We start from the raw sequence: 18609 nt of genomic DNA, 5'->3' as shown, positions 1-18609 counted from the left end.
TAGGAATGTGGAGAGATGTTATTTTGACAATAGCAAAATGGGTGTCAATAATTGTATTTTGTTTAATTGGAATTTGGGGAACGTATAAAGTGATAAAATGGGTTAGAAGAAATTTAGAAAGAATAGAAGAAAATTTGAAATATAAATAAATAAATTTTACAAAGGGAATAAAAGAAGAAAAGGAAATAATTTGAGGATAAATGAGACAAAAGTTTTAAATTAATGACAATAAATAAATGTATTATGGATTGATGTGATGACGTGAATAGTCATCAGAGGAGGGATTGTGAGAGTGTGAATTTTCTAATATGTTTATTGATGATTTTTATACTAAAATGTGTAATGAATTAACGTGCAAAACAAGTGACTTTCGGAAATGTTCGTTTTTCAGTTCTTAGCTGAGTGAAATTCTAACTAAAAGCCGTGGTTATTTTCCATGATTCAAAAGCTTCCATAAAGGTGTTTTCAAAGTTTGTGTAGATGTGCTCACAGCTACCCCTAGTGGGTTGCTACGTTATGTCTTACAAGGTCGTGTTTTAACCAAGCATTGCATACGTTGAAATGTCCTATTGTTTGAGGATGTTACTAATATCTGGTCTTTCCTCGAGGATGGAAGTAGATTGCAATAGTAAAAGTTTCTTCCTGAGACAAGATATTTGAGACACTGTGAAACAATGGAGCTACAGACGAGACTGAAGAGGAAAAGTTATTCTTGAAGAAAATGTTATAGTTAGCGTATATTTGTTGTGTTTTAGGTCATCAATTTAGTTGTTGATTGGCTGAAATGAAACCACCCCATAGAGTGACCAATCATAAGCTTATTAGGATTTATTATAACAACTTGGGCAGAATTCTTTAGGGGTATTGTATGATTATTACAATCTTAGAGTTTGTAGAGCAGACTTGAGCAGATGAAGTTCGTATTAGCTGAGTGGGTAGCTGTCGTTAGACCATAACTGATGGTGCCCCCCAGCTGAAGCATACTACTTGCTGTTTCTACTTTTACCATTGGTAATGTATGTCATTGTAATGTAATATGTGTCTCTTTTGCTTTCTAGGTATCTGTGACTTAATTTCTGCATATTAATAATATATTTTTAATCATCAACTGAGATAAAGAGGTTTTTTTTCTACATTTGTGTTACTAAATTCTTTAAACATGAAGCCCAACATGTTGATGCTAATTTGTGGATAGTGAGGGAACTAATTTGTAATGCTCAGGACTTATTTTGAAATCATTTGTTGCTGAACTAATGTATGCTTTGCCATTACTGCCGGTCTTTGTATTATTAATAAGTGTGATTCTTTTGGAGATAATTTGTTTGATTGTCTTGATCAAATTGAAATATATAAGACGCTTTAACCAACCGCTGTTGATCTTATATGCTTATCATTTGTGTTTGAGAGTTATTTTTGTGACATTAGTATTATTAATATAGGGAAATAAATATGTGAATTCTTCTTAATAAACCAGTGTGTGGTTATTGGTTGAAGTTTGAAATATTGATTGTTATTAACTTTTGTTGATACGCTTGACGTTCATTGATGACATCCCCTCAAACCTGTGTTGCTTCGATCCATCGTCCTCTAGCACAGAATCCACTGTTCACTGTAGATGATAGCTAGGATTCCGAGGCGTTTGCACTTAGGTTTTGTAGCTGTACAGGGAAACGTTCGCGAGAGACCATACATGTATCAGTCAACTTGGTTTCTAAACATTGCAGTTGTTTAAGTAACACTGAGTGTAGTCTGAAGTACTTTCCTTTATTTATGATTGGTTTATGAATCGTTACTAAACAAACAAAAGTATGCTTATTTATCATTGATTCTGCAGATATTACTTCCTTTTCCGACAGAATAATTTTAAAATAGCACTGTTACATATTTTTCAGCAGATTTGTTTTTCATTTATTTTCCTGCAGTTTTATATAGCGTGAACCAGACCTGAAGGTATTAGAGCGCCCTACCGAAGCTCCCGTTTCATTACACAAGGACACATTCATTTTTGGTAGGCACGGGGAGATTTGTTTGCCTAGAATCAGTGCTTTAAATGGGCCAGTACTGTCCGGTACTGAGTACCGACACTTTTTTATTTTGAGAGAGTGAGTACCGGCACAGCTCAACAAAAACGTAATACTTTGAATTGGAGAGTACCAGCACTTCTCAGAAACACGCAGGTACTCTGGCACAGAGTACCTGCACTTTATTTTTTCCATTTCAAGCACTGCCTACAATCACAGGATGTTGAGCCCGATGGCGAGACTCGACGTTGGTTCAGCAGTCCCTAAGTCCTACGCCACATTCTCCTTCAGATGTGATATTTAAGAGGGACTATGCAAGCAAATATATCATTCATTTTTCCCGAGTGATTTCTGTGGTTTTCTTTGCTTGTGGACTGCTCTGGTCGTTTAGCGTCTCTTAGGTCATACTGCTTTTACAGAACTGTCAGCCGCATCACATTGATGAAAAATGTCATCCATTACGCACAAAGGTTCACATTTTTTGGAAGTCGCATAGACGGCTTCGTTTTTTCTGCTGTGTGAGTAATGAGCCCAACAAAAACTGCATCATTTATGAAGGAACACGCGTTCTTGTCCTCTCTTAAGCGGCTCTAGGAAGCTGCGTACTCCAGTTACGGCATGTGCTGCAAGGAAAGCCCTCTGCGCCGTGTGCTTGCAAACTCCATTTCATTACTTCCCTAGCCTGAACAGACGTGTTCATTTCAAATTCCTTCCAGGACTATTTTCATACCAGTGCCCTGCGCCAGGGCTTCTATCCGGGGAGGGAAATGCACGTCCAGCTCGCAGCCGTCTGCATTCTGTGACAAAGGAATTCCCAGTTGCATGGCTGCCCTCCGCTGCAGCCCGCGCCGAGTCCTGGTGCACGGCAGCCGGTCTTTGCAGGGCCCTGACGTCATCCAGTGTGTGCATAAGCCACGCTATTGTCTTACCGCGGGCAGGGGCTGCTGCCCACTGCGGTATCTGGTTTCTCCTACCTATTTCTGCCTCACTGCGTCGCAGGCGGGGCAGCGCCCGGCTTTCCTCGCCTGTCGGATTTAAAACAGCAGCTCATGGTTTGTTTTTGTTTTGTTTTTTTCCCACCCTGGAGGAGACCTTCGCTTCGGTGGCAGGGGGGGGGGGGCAGCCGGCTGCGTGGACGTCTTTTGAGAGCAGTGTCTGGCAGCTGGATGGCTAGGGCTGCCTCGTCTGGCTCCATAACCCCTGCTGTGTAGCAGCCTCGTTTCTCCTCGCTCGCCCTCCTCTGCATACCAGCATCTGGGGGACAGCCATGTTCGGCACTGAATCTTCCTGTAAGTAAACGCGCCCGGCTCCTCGAGCCGCCCCCCGCCCCTTTCGATCAGTTTGTTGTCATTCCTGCCCTCGGCGCCTCTCGCACTTTTGGGGGGAAGTAAACGCTGGGGCTCTCGTTCACCATGGCAAGCGTGCCCTCCCTTCTCCCACGGGCATCTCTGGGCTGCAGAAGTCACTCGGCGCTGTCAGTCTGCATTTGTGGAGAGGAGGCAGTGAAAATACACTGTCACTTAAATGCTTCGGCGGAGAGGCTCACATCTGCCGGCAACCCATCGTGGCCGGCTCAATAATTAATGTTGCCCGGATGATAATGAGTTGGTCGGAGGATTAGGCTGGAAGGGTTCAAGCGATAATCCCTTGCCGTGGTGGGGGAGGTGTCACATTACTTCCATGTCATTTTTTTCATGAACTAGAAAGCATCCTGTCGGGGACGTGGCATAAGAAACGGTTTCTCTAGTTCATCTAAGATGTTTATGAAAAATGTCAAACATTGAGTTGATGCATCGTGGCGGACAATGTTTTTCAATTAAACTCGTTCTCAAAATGGGAGCCGGTGTAGTGTAAACCCACCATAAAGTATTGTTAACTATGTACTTCCCTGTACAATGTTATTGTTATTTCACATAAGGTGCATGTAGGTTCGTTCTAGGGCAAGAAAATAATTATTTAGAAGTGGTTTAAAAAAAATGAAAAGCGTTGACAGCGGAGATCGTGACGACAACCATTGGACAGAAGTGTCCGACTAGCGGTATGAGAGACTCTTTTAAAGAACACTTGGACACACTAGATGGATGATATAATGAAAAGTGGATTTTTGTTTTTTTGTATTTTCAAGGTGTGATTAATTTGTAAAGACTGCTCGTCCTTGTTGTCCTCCCACCAGTGGTTGTGCTTGCATAGCCAGTGGAAGTGGTGCATCTCCTACTTCTGTGGGGATAGCTTGGGCGATGGTGTCATGGGCTAGAAGGTGGGTAACCATGTTGACCCCTTGCTTATGGGACTGCCAGCATAGTATGTGTTGTGCTCCAATGTTAATGAGTTCTGCTGTTTTAATGTTGCATTTCCACGCCTACTCTGACCCCGATAGGTCACCGGGCTTGCAGATTCTGAATAATGCAAACTTTTCCCTTAAAACCTTTCTTCGGTTCTACTGGGATGGTAGAGGGGCGTGGCCTGACTAGTGGAAGTGAATGCCCAGGGAATACGAGTGGCCTTTGAGGAAACCTGTCACACCTTTCATGCGAATGTATGAGGAGTACTGCTAGACTAGCATTTTCTATCATGGACAAAGGGGACTGGTTTCCTAGTTATCCTAGTTATCCGGGCGTGTATTTATGCCACGACATTGTGTGACTGCTCATTCAGAGGTGATTTGCATAGTATTCTACAATTGGCGGGCTCCCTTATTTGTCGTAGACTGCTGTTTGATAAAGAACGTCGCCAATATACAGTCCTATCTGGTTTGCTCTGACAACTGCTGGCTGCTTTTGTTCCCATGGTTACCAGATTACTAATTAAAAAAAAGAGCACCGGCGCGTCCAGGCGAGCATAGCAGCGACCGGATCTGCCGGGGAACGGTCTGGTCAGTGTGGTTTACCTTGGTTATTGGGGTCTTGCAAATTAGGAACACAAGACGGTGCTTTAAAGAAATTCAAGGGAACGTTGCTTAGAAATCTTTAATGACCGAGGGCCTCGTGCATCTTCGCTGTAGTGTTTTCCTCGCTGTTCCTCAGGAACCAGTAAGTGTTGAAGCTTAGGTTGGCCCTTTATGTTGTTTTCCTTTGTAGGGTGGCGCGGTTTGGAATTTGGGGCTGGCAACGGGCATTGGGCATCAAATTATGAAAATGTTTCGATCTTTTAAACAATGCATCCTACCTCCAGAGGCAGACGGTGATACATAAAGGAAACTGGGGTTGCGGTTTTTGTGTTGCGGAACCTGCGCCCCCCCTCCCAGCAGAGTTCACCTTCAGTTGAATGGCGGTTATGATTTGGGAGCATGCTTTGTCCACGTTTATTCATGGGAATGCACAGTTGTGATAACGCTGGAAAGGGCATTGTCGTGGTCAAGTGACCCCGCCCCCCATATGCCATTGTCTACAGAGTAAATCAGATAGTAATTCGTGAATACATTTGAGAAGGCGTTAAAATGTTTTACCCAGAACATAATTTGTATGGCGTAGAGATTTGGACTCGCATTCAGTGTGTGGAAAACACAGCTAGGCGGATTGTCCGTAGCATTCACTGTTTTACTGTCACCGGCTTTTGTTATTTTTATGATGTGGCATGGTCTGCTCTCCATTAGTGACCCTCCTACGTGACCCACCTGTTCTTTTTACTTTGAACTTGTCAGGAAAATCTTGTTTGGTGGTGTTGCATGTTTAACTCCATTGATATCAATTCATTTGTGTCTGTATTGCTAACCCAGATATCCTTTTAGTATAGCCTGGGCAAAAATAGCTGCACACAGATTAACGGGACAGACTTAAAACTCTTTCTGTAACCAAATAAACTTAAGTGATATCACTAGAGCTACCTTCCTTTGTGCATGCTTTCTAACTCATGGTAGCAGTGTTTTTGTCTGATCTGAGGGCATGTACTAAACCTTATGTGTACTGTCTCCTCCTACTCTGGCCATGTGTGTCTCTATGACGAGGCTGTACGACTCTGATGGTAAATCATCTCTTTATGCTATTAAATGATATGTATAGCCATTAGAGTGCATTACCCTAAACTCAGACTCTGAAAGATGTTTGGTTGAGTGGTCCTCATTCTACATGAGAACCAGCTGTCATGTAGTACAGGGAGTGCAGAATTATTAGGCAAATGAGTATTTTGACCACATCATCCTCTTTATGCATGTTGTCTTACTCCAAGCTGTATAGGCTCGAAAGCCTACTACCAATTAAGCATATTAGGTGATGTGCATCTCTGTAATGAGAAGGGGTGTGGTCTAATGACATCAACACCCTATATCAGGTGTGCATAATTATTAGGCAACTTCCTTTCCTTTGGCAAAATGGGTCAAAAGAAGGACTTGACAGGCTCAGAAAAGTCAAAAATAGTGAGATATCTTGCAGAGGGATGCAGCACTCTTAAAATTGCAAAGCTTCTGAAGCGTGATCATCGAACAATCAAGCGTTTCATTCAAAATAGTCAACAGGGTCGCAAGAAGCGTGTGGAAAAACCAAGGCACAAAATAACTGCCCATGAACTGAGAAAAGTCAAGCGTGCAGCTGCCACGATGCCACTTGCCACCAGTTTGGCCATATTTCAGAGCTGCAACATCACTGGAGTGCCCAAAAGCACAAGGTGTGCAATACTCAGAGACATGGCCAAGGTAAGAAAGGCTGAAAGACGATCACCACTGAACAAGACACACAAGCTGAAACGTCAAGACTGGGCCAAGAAATATCTCAAGACTGATTTTTCTAAGGTTTTATGGACTGATGAAATGAGAGTGAGTCTTGATGGGCCAGATGGATGGGCCCGTGGCTGGATTGGTAAAGGGCAGAGAGCTCCAGTCCGACTCAGACGCCAGCAAGGTGGAGGTGGAGTACTGGTTTGGGCTAGTATCATCAAAGATGAGCTTGTGGGGCCTTTTCGGGTTGAGGATGGAGTCAAGCTCAACTCCCAGTCCTACTGCCAGTTCCTGGAAGACACCTTCTTCAAGCAGTGGTACAGGAAGAAGTCTGCATCCTTCAAGAAAAACATGATTTTCATGCAGGACAATGCTCCATCACACGCGTCCAAGTACTCCACAGCGTGGCTGGCAAGAAAGGGTATAAAAGAAGGAAATCTAATGACATGGCCTCCTTGTTCACCTGATCTGAACCCCATTGAGAACCTGTGGTCCATCATCAAATGTGAGATTTACAAGGAGGGAAAACAGTACACCTCTCTGAACAGTGTCTGGGAGGCTGTGGTTGCTGCTGCACGCAATGTTGATGGTGAACAGATCAAAACACTGACAGAATCCATGGATGGCAGGCTTTTGAGTGTCCTTGCAAAGAAAGGTGGCTATATTGGTCACTGATTTGTTTTTGTTTTGTTTTTGAATGTCAGAAATGTATATTTGTGAATGTTGAGATGTTATATTGGTTTCACTGGTAATAATAAATAATTAAAATGGGTATATATTTTTTTTGTTAAGTTGCCTAATAATTATGCACAGTAATAGTCACCTGCACACACAGATATCCCCCTAACATAGCTAAAACTAAAAACAAACTAAAAACTACTTCCAAAAATATTCAGCTTTGATATTAATGAGCTTTTTGGGTTCATTGAGAACATGGTTGTTGTTCAATAATAAAATTAATCCTCAAAAATACAACTTGCCTAATAATTCTGCACTCCCTGTATGTTGCACTCTTATATTAGCACAGAATGGTAATTGTTTTGACAGTTGACTCATATATCTTTTTTTTACTCTGCTTCTAAGTTGTAGTATTGTTTAGTTTTTGGTTGCCTAGACTGATGTGTTTAATGAAAGCATAGTCAATCACTTACACCATTACTACACCTAGTTATCACCCCAGACAGTAAGCAAACAGTTACATATTGGTTTGATTTTGAAGAACTGTTTTGTAGGGTATAGCACACACAACACCAGTTTCTGCATCAGTCATTTTCCAGCATTTCATTTCTGACTACATATACCCATTTGCTGGATCTTGTATAAGTTCTAGTCAGTTTACTCCAGAACTCCATCTCTGCTGTACTCTAGACATTTGCTGCTTTCTGCACTGTAGCTTTCCATATGCAGGGTCCTGAGTTAGTTTTCTTTTTTGTGTACTAACGGGGACTTCTAGATTTGCCTCCCTCTCTTTGAAAAATCCGTCCATAATAGGGTGGCTTCAATGTTAAAGGTCATCTTTTGTGCGCATCAATGGATGGACTTTTACCAGTGCCATCTTACTGCTGTCCTTACTATGTGGTGGGTTTCATTGGGCTGCACATCTAATTTATGGCCAGCTTTTCTTCCCCACAAAACCTTCCATGTTTTCCATACTTAAGTTTACAGTATGTATAGCTTGGTGGAGGGGTGCAAACGTTCAGAACCTTTTGTGGGATTGTGGCTCACAGCCAAGTCTTGATTTAATGAAAATGACTCTGTAAACAAAATAGTTACCACCGTAAAACATATTGTTGTCTTTTGAAAGTGAAGCCGTGGAAAGTGCTCATTTTGATGACCTGGAAGATGCATTTTTAATAGTATGTATAGCACTGGAAATGGAAAAAATGTACTTTTGTGACCCCGAAATTGTGGGGGATAATGGAATCGGGGACTTGAGTCAGGAGAGATTGAGCCAGCGATAATCTGCCACAACCTATGTATTTTCTTTACAAGCTCTTTTATCCAAGAGGAGTTCAAAAAGAGAAGTGCTGTAGTTAAACTGTTCTGCTGTAAAATATGGGTTACTAAAGAGACCGTCTTTTACAAACTCTGATGTCTTTGTCACTTTACTTAATAGAAATGTCCAACTCGTGCGGAAACAATCTCGCCCCGGTTATGACGAAGCCTAAGCATTGCTTTCTGATCATTATCCTCCTTATGTCCATAACACACGAGTTTGGATCACTTGCTCAAGTGACACACACGGCCTGCAGGTTTCAAGGCCGCATCGAGGTCCACGCCATATGGTACCATCGAAAGCGGTCTGTGAGCTGGATGGTAAAGCACACACCACCTGTTCACCCGCTCCACTCTGCAGCCATATACAAGATTGTCTCCATTCCGTCAAATGCGGGAAGGCGGTCCCCTCGCTCTCGGCTCAGCAAAGGCAGACTGGGACACATGCATTTGTTTAGTGTTGTTGGACCCAGCGTCGGAACACCGCACTAGGACCGAGTTGGGTCTGTTAGCATCTTTCCAGAGTCCCAGACTCTGGTTCCAGGTCCGAGATACTAGAATCCAGCAGGTTCACTCTTCTTGTCAGTGCTGAGTAGTTAGCATGATAAATGCATCCTCTGTTTACAGGTGATTTATTAATTGCTGAGGAGGAGGGCCACGTTGGCCAGAAGAGAGACGGGCTTCTGTCCACTTTTAATGGGATTTCCCCAGGTCTGCGGGAAAAAAACAGGTGCATTTTTTTTTTTATACAAAACTTATAAAACCTTCTAAATCAGATAGTTTAGACTTTTCTCTTAGCCCATATTTTCCTCGTAAACATTTGATGCTGAGCCACAGATAGCATGTTTAATTCTTACGCTGTATTTTTGAATCGCCCCAAGTTAAAGGATGCTCAGATTTCTTATGCTAGACCCCGAGAGCAAGCAACTTGGAAAATGTATTCAAAGCTCCTGGATTTCTGTTTTTTAAAGCAGATTTCGACTATTGACCTCAATAAATGTCAGTTTAGTGCTCTTCTTTTGACATCATCATCTTTGGAAATTTTCTTTGTACATGACCTTAGTGTTAACAAATGAGGCTGTGGTACATTTCCTCTTTACCACTGTGACCAACCTTCACACCAGGAGATGCTGGACACGGCACCCTGCCATCCACGCCATCCCCGGCAGCCTCAGGAGCTGGAGTTGAGGGATGATCTTGAACCGGAGTCCCAGCTTGGTTCACTGCTTGGCTGTCATTGCTATAAAGGGCCAGTTTGTGACAAAATCACTACCTATGTAGAAGTGGAGGTTCACATTTAATGTCTACCTTTGCATTACAGTAAATCTTAGTGCTCGAGTAATGTAAAACGAGCCCAGCCAAGACTCAAGTTATTTTAGATACTTTTAAAGCTCACATGTTGCAGTGGAAGGTTGCCGTGTGTGCTTGGAATGCAGAGGTGTGCCAGCAAGTCAGTAGGACACCGCTCTATTGAGGGAAGACCCTGGCCTTGCTATCCTGGTTGAAGGGCCAATGACCTTCCCTGAGAAGGCGAAACCACGTTGGACCTTTACAGCCAAGTAGTGAAAGCTCGCCTGCCCGTCCTGGCCGTGACAACGCGTTGATTGCATCAGGGCTCTGTCTGAACAGGATCACACAATACAGCCAGACATGGACTGGGCGATATAGAAATCATGAAGAGTGGCCAAGTAGTTTAAGGTCAAGAAACCCGTGTGGTGGTAGTGCACTTCAGAAAGTAGATCGTAGCAATAGGTGGAACAGTTGCCTAGTACGGTTTCTTGGTAATAGACTGGACCTCCATCGATGTGTCTGGTAACAGGAGACCACAGTAATGATGCCAATGCCAATGAGAGCTATTCATGTCATTTAATGCTCAAGACGTTCCCTGTTCTGTCAGGGCTGCTAATGGGGTGCATGCCCATTACTCCTTGAAAAGGGGAGTCGGTTTCAAGAATCTTTGATCATGTTACTTTATTGGAGACACCAACTTTTCATCATGTTGGTTGACGAGATACTGTAGGGTGTGATCAATAGAACCTGAGCAGCAGTAATGTGAAGCAGTGTGACGGCCAAAATAGGATTCATGTCAACTCAGGTTGCTGCTAGATCTAATCAGATCATTGGCATACGTCATATTACTGTGGATGACTAGGTTGGGTAGCAGTTGCTTCTCTTGAGACGATCTCTACAGTTACACCATTAAATAAAACATAGTTCGAGTACAGAATGTATTGTATGTGTCATTTGTGCTTTCAGTCATCATGCTAAGGAAGATAAATCCTTAGAAGAAAACAGCTTTATTCTAAACGTAGTGTGTCTATGCCCTGATGTCTGGGACCCAGAGGAAAAACAAGTGGTGCATGTACACAGGTCTGGAAGAGGACAAAAATGTCCAATGTGCCTCTTATTTGGTCACTTCCAAGGCAGTGTACCCTTTATTGATTTATTGTAAACAGAGGGCTGAAATAGTTCTTCAGATTTGTGGATGAAACATTCATTCCTGACCGTTTTGTCCTGGTGGGATTTAGTTTGCAAATTACCTTTGTATGCCCAGATGTGGGTCCCTTGCTCACTGTGCCACTGGTGATACACTGAAACAGGTCCAATGATGCTTGTTTCCGGTCCAGGGAGGACCTGCTTTTTAGTTCGGGCTGACATGTTCCCATGAAGAACAGGGTCAAGACTGATTTGCATATGGCTGGGTCCAAACTGGGGTGGCATGGTGAGCAAAAGAACGATGGATTAAACCCAGATCTGTGACCGTGGGTGAGTGTTTGCATTGTTCAGCACTCCGTCCATCATCCTTTTGTGTTGCTAAAGTTTCCCTAAGTGGGAAGGGTATGCCCAGATGTGGGTCCCTTGCTCACTGTGCCACTGGATTCAAGCTAGCCTGGCTGATGAAGGGTGATACCTTGAAACCGGTCCCAGGAAGCTTGCTTCCAGTCAAGGGAGGACCTGGCTTGGCAGTTCAGGCTGGACTGTTCCCATGAGGAACAGGGTCAAGACTGATTTGCATACGGCTGGGTCCAAACTGGGGTAGCATGGTGAGGAAAAGAACGATGGATTAAACCCAGATCTGTGACCGAGGGTGAGTGTTTGCATTGTTCATCACTCCGTCCATCATCCTTTTGTGTTGCTACTCTTCTAACACATCAGAAGGTTCATGCTTTATTTAACATTTCCCGTTTTCACTTTTACTGTCTGATTGATGCAGAACTGGGAGGCAGAGCTTGATGATTCTGCAGCGGTCTCATTGCCTGCTGTATAAGATGTTGAAAAACCATCATCCAGTAGATTTTAGGTGATGAAGTAGCGGAGATTATGTGTGATGCCAGAGAAGAGCTTTGTGAATTACCCTGCCTCGCTGGTTTTCTCAATTTTTGTAATCCAATTGTTTTGTATTTCAAAACAAACATTTCTAACTCTGTTTCTTGTTCTTTTCAAGGAGACAATCTAGTCTGATTTGTAACTTTTTTTTTTCTCAATGTTATTTTGCATTTTGAGCAAAATCACTAGATACATTAAATTTTCGGATGAAGCGTCATGACAGATGCAGTATGGATAACCTAGTTCTTCGATCAATCAATCAATCATAGCATTTGTAAAGCACAGCACTATCACCCCTAGGGGTGTCTGGGCACTGGGGGTACTGTGTCTTCTTCGAAAAACCACATCTTGAGTCTCCTTCTGAAGTCTGCCAGGGAGAGAGCTGTTCGGAGGTGGAGGGACAGGCTGTTCCTGTTCCAGGACCTGGCTGCTGTCTAGGAAAAGGAGCGGCCTTTGCTGCAGCTGTGAGGCATGCGGTGTGTGTGTGAGGTTTAGCGAGGTGGAGCATAGTTGTCTTGCTGGGACGTAGAAGCTCAGTCAGTGGTTGATGTAGGATGGACCCATGTTGTGGAGAGCCTTGTATGTGAGTGTGAGCATTTTGAATTGGCATTTCTTCTGGATGGGGAGCCTGTGGAGGTTTCTGAGGTGTGGAGTGATGCTTGAGCGCTTGGGGATGTTGAGTAGGAGTCTGGCAGCGGTGTTCTGTAGAATCTGGAGTCTTTTAAGTAGCTGGGAGGACACTCCGGCGCAGAGAGCGTTGCCATAGTCGAGGTGGCTGGTGACCAGGGCATGCATGACTGTCATTCCGGTGTAGGTAGAGATCCATTTGAAGATTCGTCAGACTATACGAAGGATGTAGAAGCAGGAGGAAGTGACTGAGTTTACTTGTCGATTCTTGGATAGTTTGCAGTCGAGGATGATGCTGCGGTTTTGTGCGTTGCCCGACGGAGAGGGCATTGGTCCAAGTTCTGCTGGCCAACAGCTGAGGTCCCAAATGCAAGTATTCTTCCCGAAGATCAGGACTTCTTTTTTTGTCAGTGTTTAGTTTGAGGCAGCTGTTTTTCATTCATGTTGCTACGTTGGTCATGGCATTTCGGAAGGTGGCTTTGATATTGTGGGGGTTTTCGGTGAGTGAGAGGATCAGTTGAGTGTCGTTGGCGTATAAGACTATATTGAGTCCTTAGGATCTGACAATATCAGCCAGGGGAGTCATGAAGATGTTCAACAGTTTTGGGGTACGCCACAGGTGATGTTCTTGGATGTAGAAGTGAAGGGAGGAAGGCGAAGCTCTGCATGCGACCTGAGAGGAAAGAGGCGACCCACTTGAGGGCGTTTTGTTGAATGCCTATGTTGTGGAGTATGTTGAGAAGAGTGTGGTGGGAGACTGTATCGAATGTTGCGGACAGGTCCAGAAGGATCAAAGCTGCTGACTCTCCACGGTCGAGCAGGGTCCTGATGTCGTCTGTGGCGGTAATCAGTGCAGTCTCCTTGCAGTGGTTGGCCCTGCATCCTGATGGTGAGGTGTCAAGAAGGTGGTTTTGTAATAGGTAGTCGGTTAGCTGTTGGTTGATGGCTTTCTAAAGCACGTTGGCTGGGAAGGGAGCAGGGAGATTGGTCTGCAGTTTTTGAGGTCACTTGGGTTGCTGGAGGGTTTCTTTAAGAGGGGTCTGACTTCTGCATGCTTCCATTCATCCGGGAAGGTTGGCGCGGAGATGGAGGTGTTGAGGATGCAGGTTAGGTCTGTGCTAATAGTGTTGGCTCTGAGGTTGAAAAGCCGGTGGGGGCTGGGGTTGGTGGGTGCCCCGGACTAGATGGATGACATGATGACTGTGTTTGTCTGGGTGGTAATCGGGAACCAGGAGGTGATCGTGTGGCTGGTGTCCGCTGCCTGAGAGTTGTTGTCTGGTTGGAGGTCGAAATTGTTGTATATGGTGGTGATCTTGTTGTAAAAGTAGTCTGAGAGGGTTTCCCAGAGTTCCTGGGATGGTGGACGGTGGTCTCTGTGGCTTTCAGATTACAGAATTCCTTGATGATTCTGAAGAGTTTTTATGCGGTTGGCTGCCGTGTCAATGTGGGCAGTGATTGCTGCCCTTCTTGCTGCCTTGATGTGGTGGTTGCAGTTGTTAAGGGCTGCCTTGTAGGGCAGCTCTGTCGGAGGGGTCGTTGGCCACGCGCCATTGTTTCTTGAGTCTGTGACAGTTGCATTTAGAGTTTCTGAGCTCTGGAGTGTACCATCTAGCTGGCTTGGAGGTGTTGTTGGCTTTAGTTGGTGTCAGCAGGGCGGCTGTCGGCAGATTTGGTGATCCAGGTGGTGAAATTTTGGATGGTCTGGTTGTGATCGAGGTCAGCCATGGGCTCGGTCTGTGTGGCGCCCAATGCCTGTGCCCAGAGGGTCTTGGTTACTTTGCCCCAGCTTCGGTGGGGGGGGTTGAGGTGCTTGGAGGTGGTGTGCTTGGAATTGGAGATGGTAAAGTGGACAATGACATGGTCGGTCCAGGTGAGTTCAGTCACATGGGTAAAATTGACTCTGTTGCTAGAGGTGAAGATGGCGTCCAGTGTGTATCCTGCTTTGTGCGTGGGTTAGGAGACCAGTTGAATGAGGCCAATGTTGCTGAGGTTCTCTATTAGGGAAGTGGAGTTGGGGTCGTTAAGGTGGAAATTGAGATCACCGAGTAGGACGTATTAGATGGTGAGGGGGTAGATGAGGTTGGCGATGATGTTGCTTAAGGCAGGGCGTGGCCCTTAGGGTCTGTATGCGAGGGTGCATTGCATCATGGTGTTGCCATTGGTCTGGAGTCTGAAGTTTAGGTAGTTGAATATCAATACTAAACAGAACAGGAGTATAAAACTAGGCTTCAAGTGACCAACCTGGCCTCTCGTGATCTGCCAGGCCTATATCTTCTCGTTAAGGAGGAACTTGAGAAATTAACCAAGGTAGTCCAGTGGAGTAGGGGCAGGCTCCTGGAAAAACCCATCAGGACCCCCACATCCTGTAGTACTCACAAACCGGTGAATCATTGTTTAGCAGAAGGCAAAGAATATGCCATCTGGTCACTTGTGGTTATGGAATGTTAGTGATCTCCCATTCTCTGGGGAAAAGAACATTTCAGGGCAGAGTTTGTCAGATGAAGGTGGCCTTCGATCTTTGTCAGCCTGGCGCCGTTGTTTGCATGCTTTCCTTTTTGCCTGTCACATGATTTGGAAATGCCAGCCCCCCACCCCCCAACCCTTCCCCTCATCCACTGCTGCAAGGTCTTTGGACTTGTGAATAGCCTCTGTATCAAGAAGGGGTGGCAGTCCCAACGCCTCCTGTGATGTACGGGCCTCTACCCTCTTGTCTTGGAAAGTGAAGTGGATGCGGAATGGGAAGCCGCACCTATACAGAATCTTGTTCTGTTGCAAGTGCTGTGTGACACTTTCGGGAGGCCAACGTATGAGCAGCTATATCGTGATTAAGTGGGATGTTATCTCCACGGAACACGATCGGTTCCTGCTGTCGTGCTGCTTGTAGTATCCTTCCCTTCAGATGGAAGTAATGCACTCTGGTGAGGGTGTCTGGGGGTAGATTCTTCTGCTTCTGGTAGGTAGAGAACACATTGAGTGCGGCCCAGGAGCACTGACTGGTTGTCGGTTAGCTCTAAGAGGTGTGCAAAGATGGTCTGGACGTGAGCTTAGAGGTCTGCCTGGGAGACTAAGTAGACACTATACCCCTGAGCCATATGTTATTACGTCTGGAATGGTTCTCGAGGTCGTCGATCTTGTTTTGGAGCACCAGCTGTGCCTGTTCCAGCCTGTCTATGTGAGTCGATCCGTCCACATTATCCAGAGTGTGGTCTGCCACTGTCTACTTTACCGTTGCGAGATGAGTCGGTCTGCCTCAAAGACTGGTCAAGGTCGGTGATGGCCCTGGTGAAATCCTGTCAAAGCAATGTTAGGTCCTTGCACGATTCAGCAAGTAGACGCTGTATGTCTTCCTTGGCTGCTGAGTCCTGGGGGTTCGCGCTTCTCCATCATCCACCCAAGGCCAGAAATCTGCACCAGGTGGTCTCCCCCCGTGGATGAGGGGTTCAGGCTTTTGGACAGTCCCTGATGGAGGAGGAGCAAGAGGTCTTTGCCTTGTTCGCTGCCATTGTCATGGAGGAGGGTACGCAATCCCGCCCCACATAATCATTCTATCATGGCCAAATCTGCCAGTAGTGTCCTTGCCCGGGGCTCCCGTAGGCACCCAAGGTTTGTGGTTCCCTTCTCAATTTTGTGTTGTGGGGCTGTTGTGCTAGTTCTCCTTCAGGGGTAGCGTGATCTAGATACCCACGTCCAATGGGCGTTCGTTCATGCTGCTCCCCTGTACAATGTGGCTCCGCTACTCTTCTCGAGGGGTAGTGACAGATGCAGCAGAGCATAGCCCCAGATTCTGCCTGGCCTGAGCTGTGGATTTCAAACTGGAGACTGCGAGGCACAAATCCTAGGCAGCCGTGCTCTCCTGTGCTCCAAAAGGCACAAAGGGATGTCACAACCAGATGGTTGGGCCTGCCAGTTAACCGGGTCCAATCCATAGTGTTACAGCTCCTGGGCCTTTTCTAACCCTGTCGTGGCCCTGGGAGTGATGTTTCTTTCAGGTTGGTGATAGCCCACCAGGGCAGCACCCCAATGTCTTCGCCCTGGTCCAGGTGTCACCAGAGCAGGCCCGACCCCACTACGGGGCCCACCAAAGCCACGCCATCACAGGGCGTTCTTGTGGGCTCGTCGTGTGATACTTTCTAGACACCTGGTGGGCCCATGCATGTGTGGCCCTTCGGGGCCCGCCCAAGTATCTTCCAGGGTAGGGATCCCACAATGGGTGTTCAGGTCTCCGCTTGCCCCTCATTCTCCAGAGGTGGGGGCATTATGGTGCACCATTCTTGCCGAAATTCACCATTACATGGGAGAAAAGGGGCACCCAAGCAGAGCTCAAGGGAGACTCATCTTGGCTGCTGTCCATCCTGGCCATGCCCCCAAATTTTTAACATGTAAAAATGATTTTACTATTATTTGACTACCGTAAAACTGGAACTAAATCCTGTCCTAGATGGGACGTTAGCATGCCTTTGTTCATGCCTAAAACCCCAAAAGAGACAGCACTACTTTAACACAGCACCACAGGTTAGCACACTTTGCTTTGTGCACAGAGGGCCCAGTCTTTTACAGCTAGTACTATGGAATACTCATACACCATTGCGGTGCAAGGCTAGGGTGATGGGCAGATTACGAATGGACAGGACAAAGCAATGCCTCCAGTACCTGAAGACCTATTCTATAAAAAGCCTATCAACTTGAGGTGTTTAGCTACAGTTGGCTGTGTGCCGTGCTACAATGATAAACCTTGTGCAGCAGAAAACCTGAGTCCTTGCACTGTTTTTCCAGTGATGGATTCTGGCTAGTGGTGAAAAAAGGAGATACTGTTTCATTACCTTGCTAACCAGACAATGAGATGCAACATTTTACTTCCTTTCAGTGACTAAACAGTTCATTTAAAATTGCTTAATTTAAAGATTATTTTGACATGACAGCAAGATAACATTCAGAAATAATGTTTACTTTTTAATGTTCATTATCATGAAACAAGCATTGGCAAAGCCAGTAGATCTCGCCTATGCATTTTTTGGTTGTGTTGTACAGAAGCGTTCTGCTATACAGCATGACTCAATATTAGAAAGAAAATTATTGATGCGATTAGCGCTGGCCGCATCATACCCGCTTTATTTTCTCCTTTGGGTGGGTGGCAGCACGGACAAGAGGCAGACTAGGAGGTAGGGGACCAATGGACAGCAAAGGAAACTGGAAACGAGACACAGAAAAATAGCGCTACGAAACATAGCACTTGTTTTTCATATTGCAGATAGGGAGCAACGCAGACAGCGGGAGGGCAGAGGTTAGGAGGAAATGAGCAAAATGGACAAGGGGAGGGTGGGGTGTGGGAGCGAATAAGCAACAGGGCAAGCGGGGAGGATTAGGGGGTGGGAGTTAAGAAGCAACATGTAAGAAAGAAAAAAAAAAAAGCAAACTAGTACCTCAACCATAGTGGCAGCAGCAGAAGGACGCCAACTAATCAAAATAAAGCAATCAGCACTTGGTACATGCCCATATGAAAGACGAGGAAGTGAAGCCAGCACTCGCTAGCCAATTGCGAGGCAGCATTGAGAGACACTGAAGCCAATGAATGGGAAGCGGTGTAGGGGCTCAAAGCCCCTTGCGGAACTTGGTATGTCTTGCAAATGAGACCGCATGCGCTGTCAAAGGCTAGGCCCAAAAAGAGGTGCCTTTCTGTGTTTGATTCTCTTTTTTGGGGTCGAGTGCAAAGCGCTCTGTCCCAGGTGTAATCTCTCTATCGGCTTGTAACCACGCCCATGTCAAGCCCATCAGTTTGGTTGGTTTGTGGGCTTGCCTTTTAAAATTCGCTTGATTTAATTAGTGGAAGGCATGCATTTCCAGCGTTTAGCCTTCCTCGAGCGCACCGGCCAAATACTGAAAACAAATGAGGCTCCATGTTTTCCGTATGGTTTCTGCACTATTTTTTCTCTTTATTTCGTAGGCTGCGCGATCTCGCTGGGCAGTAGTCGAGCGATTTGCATGACATAGACC

General features: G+C 45.4%; 1 protein-coding gene across 10 annotated transcripts in view; it reads left to right on the top strand.

Moving 5' to 3' along the window:
- The window catches only part of ST7 (suppression of tumorigenicity 7), a 557088-nt gene that overhangs the window by 191372 nt on the left and 347107 nt on the right, over positions 1-18609 (top strand). Inside the window, exon 1 of one of the 10 annotated variants that reach the window (XM_069228915.1) lies at positions 2631-3310. The exons of 4 other annotated variants lie outside the window; for them this stretch is intronic. In XM_069228915.1, the coding sequence (XP_069085016.1) occupies positions 3289-3310 (22 nt within the window). In that variant the 5' untranslated portion in view covers positions 2631-3288. Of the gene's footprint in view, positions 1-2630; positions 3311-4864; positions 5051-18609 lie in introns of those variants that run through there. 5 more of the 10 variants (XM_069228919.1, XM_069228914.1, XM_069228917.1 and 2 more) reach the window with 5 other exon arrangements.

The sequence above is a fragment of the Pleurodeles waltl genome, chromosome 4_1 (genome assembly GCF_031143425.1).
Source record: "Pleurodeles waltl isolate 20211129_DDA chromosome 4_1, aPleWal1.hap1.20221129, whole genome shotgun sequence".
NCBI lineage: Eukaryota > Metazoa > Chordata > Amphibia > Caudata > Salamandridae > Pleurodeles > Pleurodeles waltl.
The sequence above is the reverse complement of the archived record's forward strand: the minus strand, read 5'-3'. Positions and strand labels throughout refer to the sequence as shown.